The sequence below is a fragment of the Hyalella azteca genome, unplaced genomic scaffold, assembly GCF_000764305.2.
Source record: "Hyalella azteca isolate HAZT.00-mixed unplaced genomic scaffold, Hazt_2.0.2 contig653, whole genome shotgun sequence".
Taxonomy (NCBI): domain Eukaryota; kingdom Metazoa; phylum Arthropoda; class Malacostraca; order Amphipoda; family Hyalellidae; genus Hyalella; species Hyalella azteca.
The window spans coordinates 106,784-126,709 of NW_025930992.1; the positions used below are offsets into that span (position 1 = coordinate 106,784).

The 19,926-nt window shown below is 40.7% G+C and overlaps 2 protein-coding genes across 2 annotated transcripts; both read right to left on the reverse strand.

Moving 5' to 3' along the window:
• Positions 1 to 833: 833 nt before the first annotated feature.
• LOC108679182 (serine-rich adhesin for platelets) lies at positions 834 to 11,833 on the reverse strand. Its single transcript, XM_047880541.1, has 3 exons — positions 10,343 to 11,833; positions 9,426 to 9,896; positions 834 to 8,489 (listed from the first exon to the last, which is right to left on the reverse strand). Exons 1-3 carry the CDS (start codon positions 11,831 to 11,833, stop codon positions 1,062 to 1,064), a joined length of 9,390 nt encoding a protein of 3,129 aa, XP_047736497.1. The 3' UTR covers positions 834 to 1,061.
• A 1,635-nt stretch (positions 11,834 to 13,468) lies between these two features.
• Positions 13,469 to 19,336, reverse strand: LOC108679183. Its single transcript, XM_047880542.1, has 4 exons — positions 16,738 to 19,336; positions 15,434 to 15,586; positions 13,576 to 14,105; positions 13,469 to 13,483 (listed from the first exon to the last, which is right to left on the reverse strand). Exons 1-4 carry the CDS (start codon positions 19,334 to 19,336, stop codon positions 13,469 to 13,471), a joined length of 3,297 nt encoding a protein of 1,098 aa, XP_047736498.1.
• Positions 19,337 to 19,926: the final 590 nt, after the last annotated feature.

The following is a 19,926-nucleotide window of genomic DNA, read 5'->3' on the forward strand; positions in this document are numbered from 1 at the left end:
GGGAATTTTCGGTCCACAATTGTATAAACTATAATATTTCAACGATACTCAAAGTTCTCGAGTTGTTTATAAATAACTTTCCAGAAGTTCCGGATAGAATAGGATTTAGTCCTTCTTGCAAAGGGGATTTCCAAGTAGGGAAAGTTTACTATTTAGCTGCAGGTACATTTGCCACGTTACTTATGACGTTCAAAACACACAAAATGAAACCATATTTTAAGTATTTTAAACAACACTCAGCTGCCCTAGTTTAAATTTGAATTATATCTATACTTCTAACTGAAAATACTCAATATCTTCCATTTTTCTTATTATCTTGAATGGACCTTGCTAATTCACAGAATTAGAACTAGAAATTAGAACAATACTGAAAACTACATAATCATATCACCGTATATACCATGGGTATCGAAAATCATGTCGCAGAAGTCAGCGTTAATTCCGACATACTCAAGTTCTTGGCGCATGTAGTAGCATTACTGCATAGGATCGCACTTTCATCCGATGCAAAATCAGCGATGGATCTCAACCGATGGATTAAGCGCTAATCGATGGCGTTGTATCAACAGATGACATTTCAAAATTGTCGATGGACGGGCTAGAAGAAACAATAATTATTACGGTAACTGTTCAATTATACAGGGGTTATGTGGTGCCACTGGACTGTTGCCGGATATGAAGTTAGCATCGAAATACGGTTGGGAGGAAATTCCAGTTCAAGTTGAAGAAATAGATGATGAGATATTGTCATCGTGTTCAGGTTTGTCCCTAACAAAATTTAGAGGCGTGCGCGACCCTGCATTAGGGTCGCCTAGGACAGGCTAATCAGCTTCTCTATGTCCGCTTCGGTTCAGGGTTCGAAGGGCAGCCTCTGGGCAGTTTCCTAGCTCGGCCAACCCTCGTCATACTCTCAGGCGACTATAAAGTCAGATAGGAGATTCTGACAAGAAACTAATTTCAATCGGGTGGCCAAGCAAACCCAGAATAACTTTGCGCAGAGTGTAGTGACTACTCGGTCGAAGCATAGGCGTTCCCGAATTTTGTTAGGGGTGGTGTTCGGATTAGGTTGATTTTGAACACGATGCAGAAGTTGGCTCAGATGCCAGTTGGGAATTGGATACTGAAGATGACCCGTCCACTACTTTGTCATTTCGATCATCCCCAAATGAATTTTTTCTTGAAGTTTGGCGAGATTCACAATCTTTAATAGCATTTTTAAGCGATGCGCAATGGGTGTTCAATGAAGCCCCAGAAACCTCGATACTTGTTTTCTCAGAATCTAATGACTTGCGAAATTCCTCTCTGGCTGAAGTCATGTCTGAAGTAAGCGACTTTGTGTCATCTCCCCTCGAAGTGTCCGATTTTCTGGGAGAATCAGTCACTGATCCACACTTATTTTCGCTTACTTTTGCAACCGATTCAGTCTTTCCTATTCGTTTTGATGATGACCCAGATCTGGAAACTGGAACAGCCATAGGAGGAGAAATTTCAGAGGGGTCGTCCTGCTTAGTCTGCACTGACAGAGTTGCAGGGGAAACTGATGAGATTCGACTATTGCACTCCAAGAACACGTTTTTCGCATCAATTGACGGAGCCAACGAAGCTAAGCTTGAGAGAACGTCGGTAACAGTTTGTATGTCAGATGCTTTACAGCTGGAAGATTGGGCTTTCAGCTGGCCATGTGCGGGTACGGAAGATTGAGAAATGTCTGTAGGACGGGATTTTGTAGACAACAAAGATGAACTAAGAGGAGTTGCTGAAGAACATTGCGTATGTAATTCATAAGATCCCACAGGAGTTGAATGGCTTTCAGTGGCTGTAATATTTGGTGGGCGTTTCTGTTTGGTTATCGAATTAGAACGCAAATCTGACGAAATTGAAGTTTGAACTGGAGAGCTGGTAGACTTGACATTTCCCGGAGTAGACGATTTAACGTTCATCTTCAGGGAAGCTGAGTTAGATGGAGTAGTATGAAGATTATGACTTGGAGAAGCTTGAGTAGTCTTTGGAGTCGATTGAGTTCCACCAGATAAGTGGCTTAGATGAGACATGGAAAAATAGGGGTAGTTGTTATATGAACCAGCGTTTCCCATAAATGAGCCTGAAGGATATCCCATATTCTGGTTGTAATAGAAGCTGGGATAGGAGTTCGCACTAGAATTTCCATACTGACTACTATCTAGTGAGTTAGACATGCTGCCCGAGCCTTTAGCTAGCTGAAGTGAATTCCAGCTTGACTGCATCATGTTCATAGAAAAAGAATTGGACATGAAGTAGGGGAAATTTGTCATGGCATAACCGGGATAGGAATGGGAATTATTTATATTGGATAAGTAAGCATTCAAAGCCATTGCGTTCATGGTATTCGATGAATCATGATGATTGGGAGAAGAAGCCGACGAATTGAAATATCCAGCGCTATTATACGAGTGATACTGAGGTGTAACTCTGGTATCGGAGCACGTTTTAGGGGTAGAACAACCTCCAGTGTAGTCATAATTACTCACGTCTGATGCTCTGTTGGATGTATTGTGAAAATCAGCATAATTGTTTCCCAACGATGCACCGCTAGTTTGACTGGAGCTACTGCCAATACTCCGAGAAAGCCCGTATGCTGAGAACGGATCAAAGAAATTTGGAGTTGTTTGTTGAAAAGCGTTTTGCGACATGAAGTTCGACAATGCATACGATGAAGAATTTAGCATGGGGTAGTTTTGTAACATTTGACTGTGGGGGTCGAGACTTGATGTATTACAGGCTGTGCTCTTACTTGAAGAAGCATTCGCAGGTTTCTTCGCAATGCTTCCGGAATTAGGTTTCATAGTTCTTTTGGAATTCTCCTTGGCGCTTCCAGATCCACCGGATGCAAGCCCTTCAGCAGAATCTGAGCTGTACGGTGAACTTGACTTGTAATGTTCATGTGTTCTGTCCAGCTTAGTTGAACGCACATGTGCCAAGCTGCTGTCAACACCTGTCGAGCTGCGTGTCGCAGGAGAATTATTACTGATAGAAGTAAGACCACTTGAAGAAGACAGGCCAAGGGTCTGAGCCGATGGTATATTAGGTGAATAAACCAAAGGCAAGCTGGCTTTAGGAGGACTAGATAAAGCAGAAGATACCACAGAGGATTTTAATGAGCATGCTGAGAAATTGATGGTCGCAGATGAATTCGTTTCGTGAAGGCAACTGGAAGATGTGTTGCTTGGAACACGCGATGTAACAGCAGCATTCAAATTTTTATTCTTTGCAAGACACGCGGTATTGGAAGTCTCGAGCATTGCGGATGAGGTCGTCGAACTCGTAAGTGTAGTGGAGTCTTGGAAATTAGGCGATGTATTGAGTGAAGTCACAGGAGGAAAGTTCTGGTTTGGGCTTGAGTGAGAGGGAATTAAGGAACTGGAATTGGTTACTTTCACTTGGTTGCTGCTTCCATACAGATTTCCATAGTTGGCGGAACTCCACGGAGAAGCTTGCCGTCTGTCTGTTACCCTACACGATGTGTTCTCATCGGAAGTAGAATTTGGAGCACAAGAACTGTTATCATCACTATTATTAGTTAAGCTTTGATTATAGTATGGAAACGAGGAACCGAAGTAAGGATAGGAACTATTCATCTGGGATGATAGTCCACTAGGGTAGAACGAATAGGGCATGTAATAGTTGGAATTAATATGAGAGAATGGGTTGTCATTGGTTTGTGTCGTGTTGGGAGTGTCAGTTCTTGTTGATGCATTTTCTGCAGGTTTATCTGTACTGGCAACCGAACTACAAGCTTCTATGGTTAATTGAGAAGAAGAAACAGATTTGTGTTCATTAAAATTTGCTGATACCTTTGGTAGCGGTACTTTACTTTTCTCAACTGTAACTAAAGTACCAATACGGTTTTCAGACATTGATGAAGCTTTTTGAGCCACATTTGAGCTCATAAGACCAGTGGTAGTTAGAGTTTCAGTTTTCCTTGAACTGGAAGTAATGGTGGTATTTGCAACAGCATTTTCCTTAGAATCTTTAGGCTTAAAGTTTCCAATATTAATGTTTTGGTGTGCGAAGCCTCTGTTGGGCACCAAAGGGACAGATGGCACCATCAAGTGAGTTGACTGAGAACTCGCAGAAGAACTACTACTAGGGGCAACACACGACTTTTTGCTCTCTTGAACAGATTTAGAACCTAGGTTTGCTTGAATTTTATTAACTGAATCGGAAGGCCCAATTTTCGATTCTTCAATAATATTAGTGTTGGACTCTACCGACACTGACTTTGTTTGGCACTGCTCACTAGAAACTTTATCGGTGAGTAACAAAGATGAGAAAGAATTCTCCGAGGAGCCAAAATTTGGTTGTGGAGTACTACTAACATCCTTATCACTAACAGCAGGACGGTTAGCATTACGATTGATTTTCGAAGGCGAACTACAAGAAGCACGACTTTTAACATTCACCTGGTCGGTATCAGGCTCAGGCATACAAATGTTTGACAACTTCCGGCCCGTATCATTCGTTGTGGCGCTAGGTAGCTGGACAGGATTGGGGACTGAAGATTTATCCAGCTTTGAAATATTGAAAAGCGTATTTACCGATTCATGCAAAGCTTTTGACTTTTCAATGCTACAGGAAGAAATGTCCGAAACGTTTTCACCAAATTCAGGCACTTCTTTTTGTGCCACAACACTGCTGGTTAATACAGACGATTCAACAGGCATGACTGAAATCGTGCCGAGACTGTTTGACGGAGCGGCAGGGTGTAATGACTTTACTGAGAGCGAGGTGACGGTTGAGATGGTTGGATCGGTGGATAAAGTTGAAGATATACTGTCATTACCATTTCTTGAAAAGTTAATCTTGTTTGATGATAATTCTACAACTGGCGCTACATTTTTAACGAGATGTTTAGAAGTAATAGAGGCACTTACTAGGCTCGAAGTGGATGTAGAGGTATTAACAACAGACAAGGCACTAACTACGCCTGAAGTGGATGTAGAGGTATCAACAACAGACAAGGCACTAACTACGCCTGAAGTGGATGTAGAGGTATTAGCAACAGACAAGGCACTTGCTACGCTCGAAGTGGATGTAGGGGTATTAGTAACAGAAGAGTCACTAACAACGCTCGAATTCGTCGGCGAGGTATTATCAACAGACAATGCACTATCAACGCTCGTAGTGGATGTAGAAGTATTAGCAACAGACAAGGCATTAACAACGCTCGTAGTGGATGTAGAGGTATTATCAACAGACAAGGCACTAACAACGCTCGGTGTAGTTGGCGAGATATCAGCAACAGATGATGCACTAACTACGCTAGAATTGGATTTCGAGGCGCTTCCTACTGCCAAAACAGTTACTGAACGCGATGATGCAGCGGGTTTGACATTCTCGTTACCAATATTGTCATCATTATCACAAGGCAAAGGCACCATGACTTGAGACTTGTCACTTTCAGAAGCAACAATGCTCGAGGCACATTGATTTCCAGCTGAAAGAGGAGGCTTCGAACCAGCTTCGGCTACCGAATCATCAGTGGAACACACTTTTCCTGTAGATGTTTTATGAGGAGAAACGTGTGACGCTGAAGTTTTCAGCGCTTTACTAGGAATATCAATGCTAGCATTTGGTAAATCCACATCAGTTTTACAATTGCGTCCAACGTTAATCATCGAGTTTTTATTGTTGAAGTTACCAACATCTGATTCAGATTTTATTCCCAACGAGGACTTTTCCATTTGTTTAGCTGCTTCCAATTTCTTGTGGAATGAACGCAAGCAGCGAGCAATAGGGCCTGAGTCTGCCACAGCTTTATTAATTTTCGAAGGAGGCAATGGTACAGACAGGGTCGAAGATTCGTTCAAAATCGGATTATTGTCAGATTCGACGTGGTTAATTCCACTCCTCGGTTTTGTCTCCGATGTTGGCGGCTCTGAACGCTTCGATGTGGAGGCACCAGAAGCTGACTGTAACTTCAAAACTTCTGAAGGCTTGGAGCTCTGAGATGAATTGGTCTCCTCTAAAGATGGAGAGTTCGCAGACTTAGATGAGGAACGTGGACATTTCTTTGAGTGTTGAAGTGTCTCGGGAGGTGTTATTGAGTGTGAAAAAGTTGAAGTAACAACAAGAGGTTTCATTGAAAGGGCTGACGTTTGTAGAGACGAAGTTATAGTAAGTGTGGCAGGAGCAGAGGAGGCCAAAGGGGTTTTAGGTGAAAAGCTTCCCGAAGGCTTCAGCGGTTGTACAGTAGATTTAGAAGTGGTGCACAGAGACGCCGTTGATGAAGATGGCTCGCTGGAACCTTGCGCAAGAACCTTAGAATGTTTAGGAGTAATGGATGTCGAACCCCTACGCAGTGACGTAACTGAACTCTCAGAAGGTGCAATTAAAGTTCCTACGATGGAGGAACAAGTCGTCAATTTGGGCGAAGATGCACCGAGCTGAGCAAAGGATATATCATTTTTCTTCAATGCTTGGTCGTTGACAAGAATAGAGGCGCCTGACTCGGGTTTAATATTATTTTCAGCTAAAAGTTTTGAGGAAACTGTTTTTTTGCATTTCGGTTTTACAGGCGTAGCGCTGCTAGTGGCATCTACAACGGGATGTGGTACACATGTCTTCAGAACACCTAAAGACGAAGGTGAAAGGATCCGCGGAGCGTTCCGAGCTTTGAAAAACTTATTCGTTTTTGGTGACAAACCAGCATTGCTGACACCCAACTGGAACTGTTCCTTAGAAATAGTGGGGTTCCAGCCCTTGGGTGAAGTATTCAATGTTTTGTAGCCAGTAGAATGAGATTTGCGCCCAGGTCTTTCACAGTCCGTCTTGACTTCTACTTTTCTGGAGCCAGGCCCAACAGTGGGCGATAACGGGGCATTGGTTGAGAGCTTAGAAAGATTTTTCAGATTTGCTGTTATGGTTGCAGCTGCGACATCAAGCGGGACATGTCGACTTTTAACGTCAATAGGAATTCCATTTTTATCGACAAACCGTGCATCTTTCTTAAGATTTTCACTGCTTTTATTGAACAAAGAGCGCTGCTTCTCGGCAATTTCCTTCAATTTCGAGGTCTTCCGATTAAGAACTGGTCGCTCTTCATTACTATCGGCTGGGCTACTGAAAGGTAAAGCACACACTACTGAAGTGCTGTTGGAAGTTTCAACTTTTGGCTTCTTGGCATATCCATCACTACACTCGTCTGTGTTCTTCCTCTTGAAATTTTCACAAACTCTGAGAGGCGGAAGTTCGTCATCGCTCAGATCGTCTTTTGTGGCACATGCAGATCCATCTGAAATGTTCACATATTTCACAGGTGAAAGAAAATCTGGCGTCTTTCCAGGAAGTTCTTTGTGGGGAGTATCAATCAATTTGTCGACTAACATTTCATCACTTTTGGAATTTTTTATGCAACTTCGGTCACTCGGAGACGATATTAGTTTTTGGCTAGACTCCAAAATACTCTCGGTATTTGCAAGCTTACTATGGGTAAGCGAGTGCAAAAACTCTGAAGATTTGACCGAGGAAGTTATAGCCTTAGTCGATTCAGTTTTACAGGGCATTGTTAAAGCAACAATAGGGGAAGCTGATGTTGAAACTGCTATAGTTGATACCGGCTGTGGATCGTCGCAAGAAATGCAAGACTGATTTGAATCTACTGAAGACTGAATGCTAAGTTTTGGGGAAACTTCACTTGTATCAGGTTTAATCATGGACATGGATGAAGAGACTTCACATGGTGCTTTGTTAGCTGCAGATGTGGGTAGAACCGATATCTCGACGGTATTAGAGGAAGTACCTGGTTCAGTTTCAATGGATGAGAGCAACCGCTGCGAAGACTCGGATTCAACTTGGTTCAGGAGGCTCTCCATGACATTGTTTTGATCATCGCCGGCGGAAACACTCATTATTCCAGTCTCACTGATCTTCAGCTGAACTTCTTTCCAGTCCGGCGGTTCGGTCAACGATGAATTTGTAGCCGTAGATGATGCGCCGACATCAACCCTATCCCCTCCGTTTGGTGCAGCAACTTTGCCTGCCTGCGGATCAGTTGATATGGATTTAAACCCCGACGCCGACAACGAAAATTCAGGCGAACCGTGCACAGAATGGGAGTTACACGATCCATTAGACGGCAAGCCTGGAGCAGCGAAATCTAACGTCAATACCGCACCTGAACTAGAAATATTAGGACCAGGATTGGAAGTCGCTACTGATGAAGCGGTACTACACGAAGAATCGTACTCAGGGGTTGAAGCAGTAGGACTGATAACTGAAGTAACTCCTGCAATGTTGAGACAATCTTCCAGAGTCATTGCACTCGAGCTAGGCGGATTTTTACTCACGGTAGAAACGGGTTCAAAAGAACCACCAGAGTCTGAGCTAACAGGCACGATGGTCAGAGGAGGGAGAGATGGATCACTAGTGACGATGTCATTACTCGCGCCCAAGCAGAACAGTCCGCCTCCAGGTTGCGCGAAGGGGACACCGAAAGGGAGAATAGTGGCTCCCTGTAGGGCAAGACAGCTAGCCACTTCTGGGTTCAGAGCAGACCCTATGTTAATCAATCCCATTGCGTCAGTTGATAGAAACGACTGATTTAAACTATTACTCAAGTCGACATTTTGTCCGCTATCAGACATTATTGTTTGCAAATTACCAGAATTGAAAAACGTTAATCCACTATTGCTGCCAAAATTCTGAGTTGACATCAGAGGCATTATTCCATAGCCTAAATTGAAAGGTGAAAATGCATTTAGGTTGAACGCTGGAGTTGATATGGAACCTGGCGTTAACGAGTTCAAGACATTGTTGGTGATACCTCCTGTACCTGTGAAAAAGATTCCTGAGGAGTCCGCAACTACACTAGGTATGTTTAACGGAGTGCCTGTTAGACAAGGCGTCAGGAGGCTAGATACATCTGGGGCTGCCGGCATAACAATGCTTTTGTTGGATGTGGTTTTAGCCTCCGATGTAATTGCCGGTAATATTGATGGCACTAAAGGCTTAGGCTGCAGAGCCACACCCTCTCGTGATGAGAGTGTAGTGGATGGCTGTGGTATTTTTTGAAATGAATACAAATGCTGCACTTGAGACAGTTGCTGGACCTGTGCAAGCTGTTGCTGGTCTTGCAAAAGCAGGAGTTGTTGATGAGAAAGAGCCGAAAACATCACCCCAGTGCCGTTAATATCAGCTAAAGAGTTGATAGAGACATCTGTAGGAGCCGTCCTTGTAGCTACACCAGTCATACTTTGGCTGTAAATACTGCCACTCGTGCCTCGTGCTATTGACGTTATTGAGGGTGAGGAAATAGAGATCTCACCACTTCTTTTCCCTTCCTTGGTTATCGTGGATGTGGTTTTATTTCGGTTCCTACTCAATGCAGTTTTGTTCGTTTTATTGGTTGGGTTAATTCTCGTTTTAGATTCATTTTTAACAGACGAGACTTTCGCTTTAGATGTAACAGGTTCAGATTTTTCATGTTTTTGCAGTTGTTGAGATTGAACAACGCGCCACTTGTGAAGAGCATCATCAGTAGAAGCAGGTTGTTGTTCCTCAGGTTTCGGTAGAATTGAAACAGCAGAAGACGGCACATGGATCTTATTTGTGCATATTTTGCTATCAGAAAAAGGCTTCTCAATGTTAGTGCTTGATGAAGTCAAATTAAGGCACTCCTTCATTTCAATATCGTTGTTTTCTTGGGGTGCCGTTGACATTTTGTGGTCACTGGCCTCTTCAGGTTCCGTTTGAATCACTGGCATCGGTTTGGGTTCAAATTGCACTGAGTTTCGCACTTCACTTACCAGAGAGGATGGGATGGAGAGCAAATCTTCTTTATTCATCACTACGGCATCACGGTGACACAAGCGTCGACTTGTGTGGTGCACTATCTTGAAAAAGATGGTGACTGGTGTGCTCTGTTGAATTAAATGAATTTCAGTCAAGAATTTCTATTAATATGAACATGATTATGAATTATTGACTATTGATTAATTCAGATAGCATGAAAATAATGCGAATAAGTGAATGCAAACTGAGGAAATGACTAGCTACGTTATGATAGTAATAACCGAGATGTAAATAGATGAATGGAGCGATGCTGCTAAGTGAATTAAAAAAAATCGGGTATGCAATATACAAAAAACTTTTTAACAACAAAAGCAAAAAAAAAGGTGCACATGAAAGCAACCAAATCCATCAAGGAACTAAACTAGATAAATGAAAATCAGTATCAATTTTATTGCGTAATGCAGGTTCTTCATTTGACATTTCTGTTAGGTTTACCTAGCAGGAAATCAAGACTCCTAAATTTAACACAGGAATATCAAGTAAGATGATACACAGAAGTAGCACAGGGTCTTACCTCGTCCCAGTCCTGCAAGTATGCCACGTCTCTGACAGTCTCTGAGTCCAGCAGCAACAGTCCAGGATACAGGCTAGCTCCTTCACTGTCTTCATCACGAGGAGAAACTTCATGAGACTCTACGACTTTTTTATTTGCCGCAGATCTTACTTCGTCCACGACGCTTGCTGCAGCTAGATTTCCGATTTTGAAATCTGAAGATGGCTGAGACCCAAAGAATTTAGATCTTACTTCGTTCACGACGCTAGCTGCAGCTGGATTTCCCATTTTGAAATCTGAGGATGGTTGAGACCCAGAGAATTTAGACCTTACTTCGTCCACGACGCTTGCTGCAGCTGGATTTCCCATTTTGAAATCTGAAGATGGCTGAGACCCAGAGAAGTTACTATTCATCAATAAACTTTTTCCATTAACATTTGGTTGATTTACTACAACCTTTGGAGCCCCCGCAGAAAAACTGGGAACACAATCGTCACTGGGAACATTAATTTTGGATTCATCAAACGAGCCAAGAAGAGATTGCTGGTTCAGCGTTGATTTTTTCTCGTCAAGAGAGGAGCGGTTTACTGAAACAGTTGCATTTGAAGTGCGAAGAATTGGTAAGGTTGATGCTGCAGTTGATGGAACAAGTGTGGGTGTAGTCGCTTTATTATGTGACTCTTTTGAAACACAGTTCATAGTTGCTTCCCCATTCACCACAGTTGCATCTGAACCTTGATAGAGCTTACAAGTGGTAGAAATGGACCACTCTGTTTTAAGTGAATCAGTTGTTGCGGTGTCTGGAGCGAGAGTTGTAGCAATGCTGGTAGAAGAGGCGGCAATATCAGAAGTTGTACGTTGTGCTAAAGTAGAAGTATTTCCAGGAGATGAAGTAGTAGTAGTAGTAGCGATTGTGCCATCAGTTGAAATATTACTGATAGAAACGGCCCCGGAAAGTGGAGTAGAAATACTATGGGACGTTACTGGAGCAGACGTCGTATTTGAAATAGAAGCAAACGTAGCAGCAGCACTGGATGTTGTTGCTGAAGTGAGTGAGCTGGTGGCACATGCAGATGTAGTAACAGTAGTGGCATTAACAGATGTGGCAGCACATGAAGTGGCAGCGCTGATGGCATTGACAAATGTGGAAGTGCTTATGGCGTCGACAGATGTGGCACGACATGAAGTGGCAACGCTGATGGCATTGACAGATGCGTGACCACATAAAGTGGCAGCGCTGGTGGCACCGACAGATGTGGCAGCACATGAAGTGGCGTTGCCAGATGTGGCAGCACACGAAGTGGCGTTGCCAGATGTGGCAGCACATGAAGTGGCACTGACAGATGTGGCAGTACACGCAGATGTGGTCATAGTAACAACAGCAGCAGCTGACACAGTTCGCTGACTGCGGCGCATCTTGACGATGTCAGGCACTAGGAAGACAAGCGTGTCCCCAGACGTGAGCGAGAACTTGGTTCGTAGCAACCTCTTGATGAGCGACATGGGCACCATGGCGGGGCACTGTAGAAACCTCCGACTCTGCTCGGTAATGTAATAGTTAAAATAATTAATAATTGTTAACACATAGACAATTGTTAACACATACGTCGTATATGTTCGTAGCAGCCTCTTGATGAGCGACATGGGCACCATGGCGGGGCACTGTAGAAACCTCCGACTCTGCTCGGTAATGTAAGTACTTAAAATAACTAACCATAGTTAACACACACGGTTAAAATAACTAACCATTGGTAACACATAGTTAATGTCATAAACCATTGTTAATACATACAGTTTAATATCACAAACTATTGTTAATACATACAGTTAATGTCACAAACCATTAATACATGCAGTTAAATATCACAAACCATTGTTAAAACATATAGTTAATGTCACTAACCATTGTCTACACATACAGTTAATGTCACTAACCATTGTTAATACCTACAGTTTAATATCACAAACTATTGTTAATACATACAGTTAAATATCACCAACCATTGTTAATACGAAAATTTAAAAATCACGAACACTTCTTAACATCAAAAATTGAAATCACAGCCAATGTATAAAAACTTTATGAATAGAATAATTATAGATAAAGCAAATAAATTATAACACAAGTAAATTATGAATTATTTATGAAATTTTGCTAACCTTTGCTCTGATAAAAATCAAGGCAATCATGCACAGGCACTGTATGAAACATCAAATATGCATTGCAATTACAATCAATACAATTTGTTTGCACGGGAATGACCAGCAAAAAGATTGCTCATATACGTTCATTTGGGTAGTAATTACCTTACTAATTGACGACAAAAACGTTAATTACCTTAGTAATTACGTCAATTAATTAATTACCTTAGTAATTGACGTCAGTTACCTTAGTACTAATTGACAAAAACTCATCGTTAGTTCAACATGGCAGATATTTAAAGCGTTATTGAAGCCGAAAACATCAACAATTAAAACTACAGGCTCAGGCCATCATTCAGCCTGCAAAAGCATGGGTTTAAAACATATGCGGGATCTAATAAATCATTAATAATGCAAACAATTCACACAAATCATTCCCGGAGGAAATTATTGACTTCTTCCTGGAACTTTGCACGTGTAACTTCGAAGCTAAATCTAAACTTGAAGCAAAATATAATGCCATCAACTTCACAGCTAAATTTAAACTTGATTTTACACGTGTAACTTCAAAGCTAAATCTAAACTTGAAGCAACATTGAATGCCATCAACTTCAAAGCTAATCTAAACTTAATTTTACACGTGTAACTTCAAAGCTAAATCTAAACTTGAAGCAACATTGAATGCTTCAACTTCAAAGCTAAATTTAAACTTGATTTTACACGTGTAACTTCACAGCTAAATCTAAACTCAATTTTATACGTGCAATATCAAAGCTAAATCTAAACTTGATTTTACACGTGTAACTTCACAGCTAAATCTAAACTTGAAGCAAAACTGAATGCCATCAACTTCAAAGTTAAATTTAAACTCAATTTTACACGTGTAACTTCACAGCAAAATCTAAACTTTAAGCAACATTAATTAAATGTCATCAACTTACCTGGTTTTTAAGCAAATGGCAGCTGACAAGCTGCACACACAGCAGGTCGCTGCTGCATATCATTTTAGACTTGGAGAATCTGAACATGGAAGAGCAAAGGTTCTCCTGTTTCTGGAGCAGGTTCTCAGGTTTCTGGAGCAGGTTCTGAGGTTTCTGGAGCAGGTTCTCAGCTTTCTGGATCAGGTTCTCAGATTTCTGGATCAGGTTCGCAGGTTTCTGGAGCAGGTTCTCAGGTTTTTTGAGCAGGTTCTCAGGCTTCTGGAGCAGGTTCTCAGGTTTCTGGAGCAGGTTCTCAGGTTTATGGAGCAGGTTCCCAGGTTTCTGGAGCAGATTCTCAGATTTGTGCAGCAGGGCCTCCGGTTTCTGGAGCAGGCCCTCAGATTTATGGAGCAGGCTCTCAGGTTTCTGAAGCAGGCCCTCAGATTTATGGAGCAGGTTCTCAGGTTTCTGGAGCAGGTTCTCAGAGCTGGCCATCAGACTAACTCGTTTGGAGTTCTGGTCTTCAAGCTTGGAGCACAGAACTCCACCACTCCCAGTTCCCGTATCAGATCTCAAAGGTTCAGAAATTTTTGGCAGAGACGGCTGGCGTCCTGCAGATAAAGACACGAGTGAAGGATCTTCAGGGATGACGCGGCAAAGCTTTTCGTCGCGGATTCTCCCTTTACTTGAACTGTAAAATTCTCGCCTTCGTCGCTGCTCCTCTGAAATACATCATTCCATAAGTTTAAATTTATAACCAGAATTAAAAATACTATATTGAATACAAAGTATGCACTTAAAGGTATATTGAAAACAAAGTATGCAAAGTGCACGAAGTAATCGGAGCAGCACTGAACAAGAAAAAAGTAGAGAATTTAACTTCCGATAGTTGGTGCTCACCTAGAAAGTTAGCAGCTTAGTTGAACATTATGTGTTCATAATATTCATAGGCGCAAAATTATCAAAACACAACAAACCCTAAGATTGTGAAAATTTTCACTGACATGGATCGACCAAAACGCACACGATGATCAATACAAATATACTGATGGTGGATCATAAGTAGCGCTGGATCACTACAAAGAAATATACTCGTGGTGGATCATAATTAACAAACTACAAAGATCTACTATAAGTATCATCAACAACCAACCAAGGATTAATTAGAGAAACTTGCTTTCACAAATCTATAAGTTTCAGGAAACGTATTTGCTTTCTTATAAACTATTTAATTCCTGAAAATAGAAATATCCTATTAACTTAGGCATAATCTTCACTCTCTCCTTTACCAAGCCTGTCTCGTGAATACCCAACTGCTGTTATTAAAAAAATAAGACAGTAAACATTATTCCTCCGAAGCCAAAATATAGCCCACAAAGGCGAGTATATGATTACATTAGAAGTATATTATGCACAGTTCTTGCCTACATCTCTGTGCAGCTCTTTTTTTCTATTACCGGTAACTTTTGCAGGTAACTATATTACTGGTAACTATTGCTGGTACTCTATTGCCGGTAAGTGGTAACTATTACCGGTAACTATTACTGGTAACTCTATTACCAATAACGACTACTGGTAACTCTATTACCGATAACGATTACTGGTAACTCTATTATCAGTAACTATTACTGGTAACTCTATTACCAATAACAACTACTGGTAACTCTATTATCAGTAACTCTATTATTGGTAACTATTACTGGTAACTCTATTACCGGTAACTCTAGTTATCAGGCATTATGATACGAAAACAACAGGACACTATACTGTCCAGACAAGATATTATAATGACCTTAACCGGATGTTACCTATACTAACCATAACATGATATTACCCTGACAGAACAAGAGACAGAACACTACCATAGGACACACTGTCCACAACAGGACATCACACCACAACAGCACATCATACCACAACAGCACATCACACCACAACAGGACATCACACCACAACAGGACATCACACNGCACATCACACTGACCACAACAGCACATCACACTGACCACAACAGGACATCACACTGACCACAACAGGACATCACACTGACCATAATATAGTTCAGGGAGGATGGCATATAGCAGAGCCTGGAGCTGAGGGTCAGGCCGGAGCTTGGAGGTGGGGACGGTGGCATGGAGCAGCACCTCGCACACGGGGCAGAACACGCTGTGCTCCAGGTAACGTACGATGCATGCGCAGCAAACTGCAACAAATTACTTCATTATTATACGAAACTAATTGCTCTATTACTGAAGCTAACCACTCTATTATAAACAGAATTAAATCTCTTCATTAAAAACTGAAAGAAATCACTTTTTTATAAACTGAGATTAATAACTTTATTATAAGCTGAAATTAATCACTCTATTATAAAATAAAGTTAATCATTCTATTATATTATAAACTTGAATAAATCAATATGTTATAACTACATATAACAGCATTGTTTCGTCTATAGGTCATTAGCATAGGTCATTCAGGATTGAATGATCAAGCCTAGCCAAACAAATCACTTTATTACAACTATAAATACATGGTTTGAACTATAAAAACTGTTACTGAGGATTCAACAACCACCCAAAAGATAAAAATATTCTACTATACACATAATACCACTCTGTCATCGAGCATAAAGTCGGAATAAATAATAATTCAGCGTCAAAGTTACAAAGTCTTAACTAATTTAACCAAATTTACCCTGCAACAAACTGATGTCAATGAACTTCCATTTTACATTCCCTAATAAACCTGACTTTATTGATAAGCCATATTTCCCCCCAAATATAAATGATGAAGGCTAGAAAAAAATTAGGTTAATTCTCCAAAATATTTCACATCACGTATTGGTAATATCACAAAATATATATGAGCATCAGATACGATTGCTACAATACAAAGAATCTAAAATAAATAATCGTTATTCGTACATTCATTAGGTAATGACTGCACAAATACAGATTTTGTACAAAGAATGTACCAAAAATATTCGTACATACAGTAGGTAATAACTGCACTAATAGAAATTTCGTACAAAGAAAGTACAAAAATACTCGTACATACTATAGGTAATACCTGCACTAATAGAAATTTTGTACAAAGAAAGTACAAAAATACATACAGTACATACAGTAGGTAATAAATGCACTAATAGAAATTTTGTACTAAGAATGTACACAATATATTTGTATACAGTAGGTAATACCCGCACTAATAGAAATTTTGTACAAAGAAAGTACAAAAATATCCGTACATACTACCGTATAGGTAATACCTACACTAATAGATTTAAAAAAAGTTCATCAATATTCTTACATACAGTAGGTAATAACAGCATCAATACACATAGTAACTCACAGCTGTGCAGACACACAACAATGGTGGTAGCATCAACGAAGTATCCGTTGCAGAGCGAGCAAATGAAGTGAGTATTGACAACGTCCATGGGTATACGAGTCCTAGGTTCACTGGTGTCAGCCGTCAGAAGTTTATCACCACCAGCATTTATCTTAGAAGAAACGCGTGTATTGCTGCTAAAACCTTCCTTGTCTAAAGAGAATTTGATGGCATCAAGAGACAAGGCTTTTGATATGTTCTCTTTCATTTTCTGCTGATCTCTGTGTCTCTTCAATGATGGTCCAAGTGGTATAGTGAGTTCAAACTTACGAGGTTCTTTCCTGGCAATCAGACTAGGCGAAGAAGATAAGGTTCCTTTGCTTTTAGTGGCCACAGGAATATCAGTTATCTGATTATCACTTATTGGTCTATGATCATATATGGCACGAGAGGGTTGAGAATCCAGGGGAATGAGATTCATAGGAAACTCAGAAGAAGCAACCAATGATCCTCTAAAAGAGTGAGGTGAGATAGGAGATTCTAGAGCTTCAATACCTTTTCTATCATCAGTTGACAGTCTGGCACACTTAGCAGCACTGGCTTGAGAATCACTAACTGGAGTTGAAGAGGCACACAAATGGGAGAAATGAGCATCTGAACTTAAAATGGTTGGAGACAACATATTGTAGTATGGCGGAGACAGAACATTCATGTACGGAGGTTGAGCAAAACCCATGGCATTAAAAGGCAAGCAAGCATTAGAAGCAGCAACAGGAGGTAAAGTCAAGTGAGGAGAGGACAAAGTTAGAGAAGCAGTCGATGCAGCACCAAGTAACTGAGGTGATGGATGTACAATAGCAATTTTAGATGCAGAGGGACTAACACTAGCTGGTGCTGGTTTCATCATGTTTTCACAGGGATCTTTGATAGGACTTGTACTGGATAACTCGATCTTCGTGGCAGTGGAGTTTCCATTGCAAAAATCATGGCCAGGGAGAGGCACTGGACTCAGCAGAGTAGAACCAAATGATGATGTATCAAAAACTGGCTGGTTTCTACATGCGATTGATGAAGATAACAAGTGATTAGAATTGCTGCTCACATCTGGAAGAGTATTTTTCACAGGAGAAGATTTTTCTGAATCCAAATTAGAAGATAAGCTTGTAACACTGCCAACACCATTATCATAACAAGGTTTCAGCAATGAAACCTTGTTAATAGACGATTGGGAAATAAAATTACTAAATAAACTTCTGGGGTATGGAGGACCGAGGTTACATAAAGCTAAAAAATCTGGTGGATTTGGAGAACTTCCAAATGCTAGGAAAGCTTCTTCAGCTGATAAGCAGTCAGGACTTGTAGATGATCTGGACATTTTTCTTTCAATTTCAGACACAAATGAAGAATCTTTGCTGCTGGTGGAGACATGAATAGAGTTCAACTTCCCCAACTTGTGTGCATCTTTACTGATGTGGTTATTGTTGATGATGTTTTCATAGACTGATGACACAGAGTTATTGGTATCACACGGTGATGGCTGTGATGGACTGCTTACAAGCGTCGTCTTGTCTAGAGGGGACGGTGAGACATTCGAGGATGCGGGAGAAATGGCAGAAGATGAAAGATTACCAACAGCTGCCACAGTTCTGGCACTAGAAACTTTAGAGGCTGCATTTGAATCGCTGATACCAGGAGTTCGTCTTTCTTTGAGTTGTTTATCATCTTGACACGCTATTGAATCCTTGGTGAAATTCTTGCTGTTAACTGATTCAATACTGCTAAGTTTTGGAGTAGTTGGAGAAGAACATACCTTTTTTCTGCTGGAGCCAATATCTGGGTTTTGTTCATCCACTCTCAGGACTTTAGGTCTTGTCCAATCATTGCCAGTGGCTGCAGTCCTTTTCTTATTCTCGCTGGTGTTCCTAAGATATCCAGGCTTATTATCTTCACTGGAGACATCTGCCGATGATGACTCAGGTTCAGCAGCAGCATTTCTTGATTTTTTGGCACCAGAGCACAAGTCAGGTAGGCTACCAAAATCATGGCGTGGCTCTATTAAGGTCCTACTTTTCAAACTCTGTTCATTCTTCTCAGAGGCCTCGCTTACAGATGACTCATCAGATATAGTTTCCTTGTTGCTTGATCCTTTTATGTTGCAATCTTTGACTGTAGGTAAACAACTTGCTGTTGGTTCAGTAAACAACTTACTGACATTTGCATTAGGTTTAATTTCTGATGAAAATTCATGCTTGACCAGTTCTTTGTTTGCATTTTCTTTGCTTAACACTGATTCAACATGAACTGAATCAGAAACATTTACTATTTCTGGACCACAAATAAGAGATGGAACTGAGCTAACACCACTCAACTTATCTAAAAGAGATTCGGATGTACTATACTTGGCTTCCAAGTTATGATCAAGGTTATCATTGACATCATTGTGTGCAGGTGACATCAGATCATCTTCGACTTTAATGGTTTGTGTCGGCCTCAAGTGTCGTTGACTTCTGCGCATGGGAGGTGTGTCTTGCTGCATGGTCTTCTGACGGCAGCGGCGGCTTGGGCGACCCATGCTTGGTGACGACTCTTCACTGCAACCTCCATCTTTTGTGCTGCTCATTACGATCCTGCAAATAAGTTAATTATATTAGCTCAACTAACAATTGTCAACACACCACATATTTTCATCAAATAGAATACATATATATGATAGATCTGGCTACATGGGATCAAATAATAAAAAATATGAGCAGAAAACTTGAATGAATGTGCATGTTTATCTACTGAAATAAATTCAACTTTTTATAATTCAAATTTTCAAATTAATCATTAAATAGAAGGAACCATGAACACAACAAAATCAAGAAATGATGAGACTTCTACAAAATAGTCATGTAAAAAAATAATGTTGATGATGGAAAATAATTAGAAGTACACTCAAGTCCCATGTTACCTTACACTAGAAGTTCATTAGCACACTCAAATGAATAAACTCAATTGTAACCAAGATATAAATAATGTAAATAAAAAAAATAATTGGCTGAAATCTTGATGATATTATCCATATTATCCATCATATTATCCAAAGTTGGTGATAATGTAGTTCAGTAAACCAGGTAAGTATTATGAGATTCACAACTTCAGATTATGAGAACTTTTTTGTCTAATAGACATAACAGGATATCATTCAATATTAGAGGCTGTGAGTAT

Coding starts and splice junctions, on each gene's coding strand:
- LOC108679182 (XM_047880541.1), bottom strand. CDS start 11,833: ATGGTGCCCATGTCGCTCATCAAGAGGTTGCTACGAACCAAGTTCTCG. Junction 9,897..10,342: donor ACTTGCAGGACTGGGACGAG/GTAAGACCCTGT, acceptor TTAATTCAACAG/AGCACACCAGTCACCATCTT. Junction 8,490..9,425: donor CTGTTACATCTAAAGCGAAA/GTCTCGTCTGTT, acceptor CTTGCCCTACAG/GGAGCCACTATTCTCCCTTT.
- LOC108679183 (XM_047880542.1), bottom strand. CDS start 19,336: ATGAGCAGCACAAAAGATGGAGGTTGCAGTGAAGAGTCGTCACCAAGC. Junction 15,587..16,737: donor TGTTGTGTGTCTGCACAGCT/GTGAGTTACTAT, acceptor AATTTGTTGCAG/TTTGCTGCGCATGCATCGTA. Junction 14,106..15,433: donor CCTCCCTGAACTATATTATG/GTCAGTGTGATG, acceptor GATGTATTTCAG/AGGAGCAGCGACGAAGGCGA.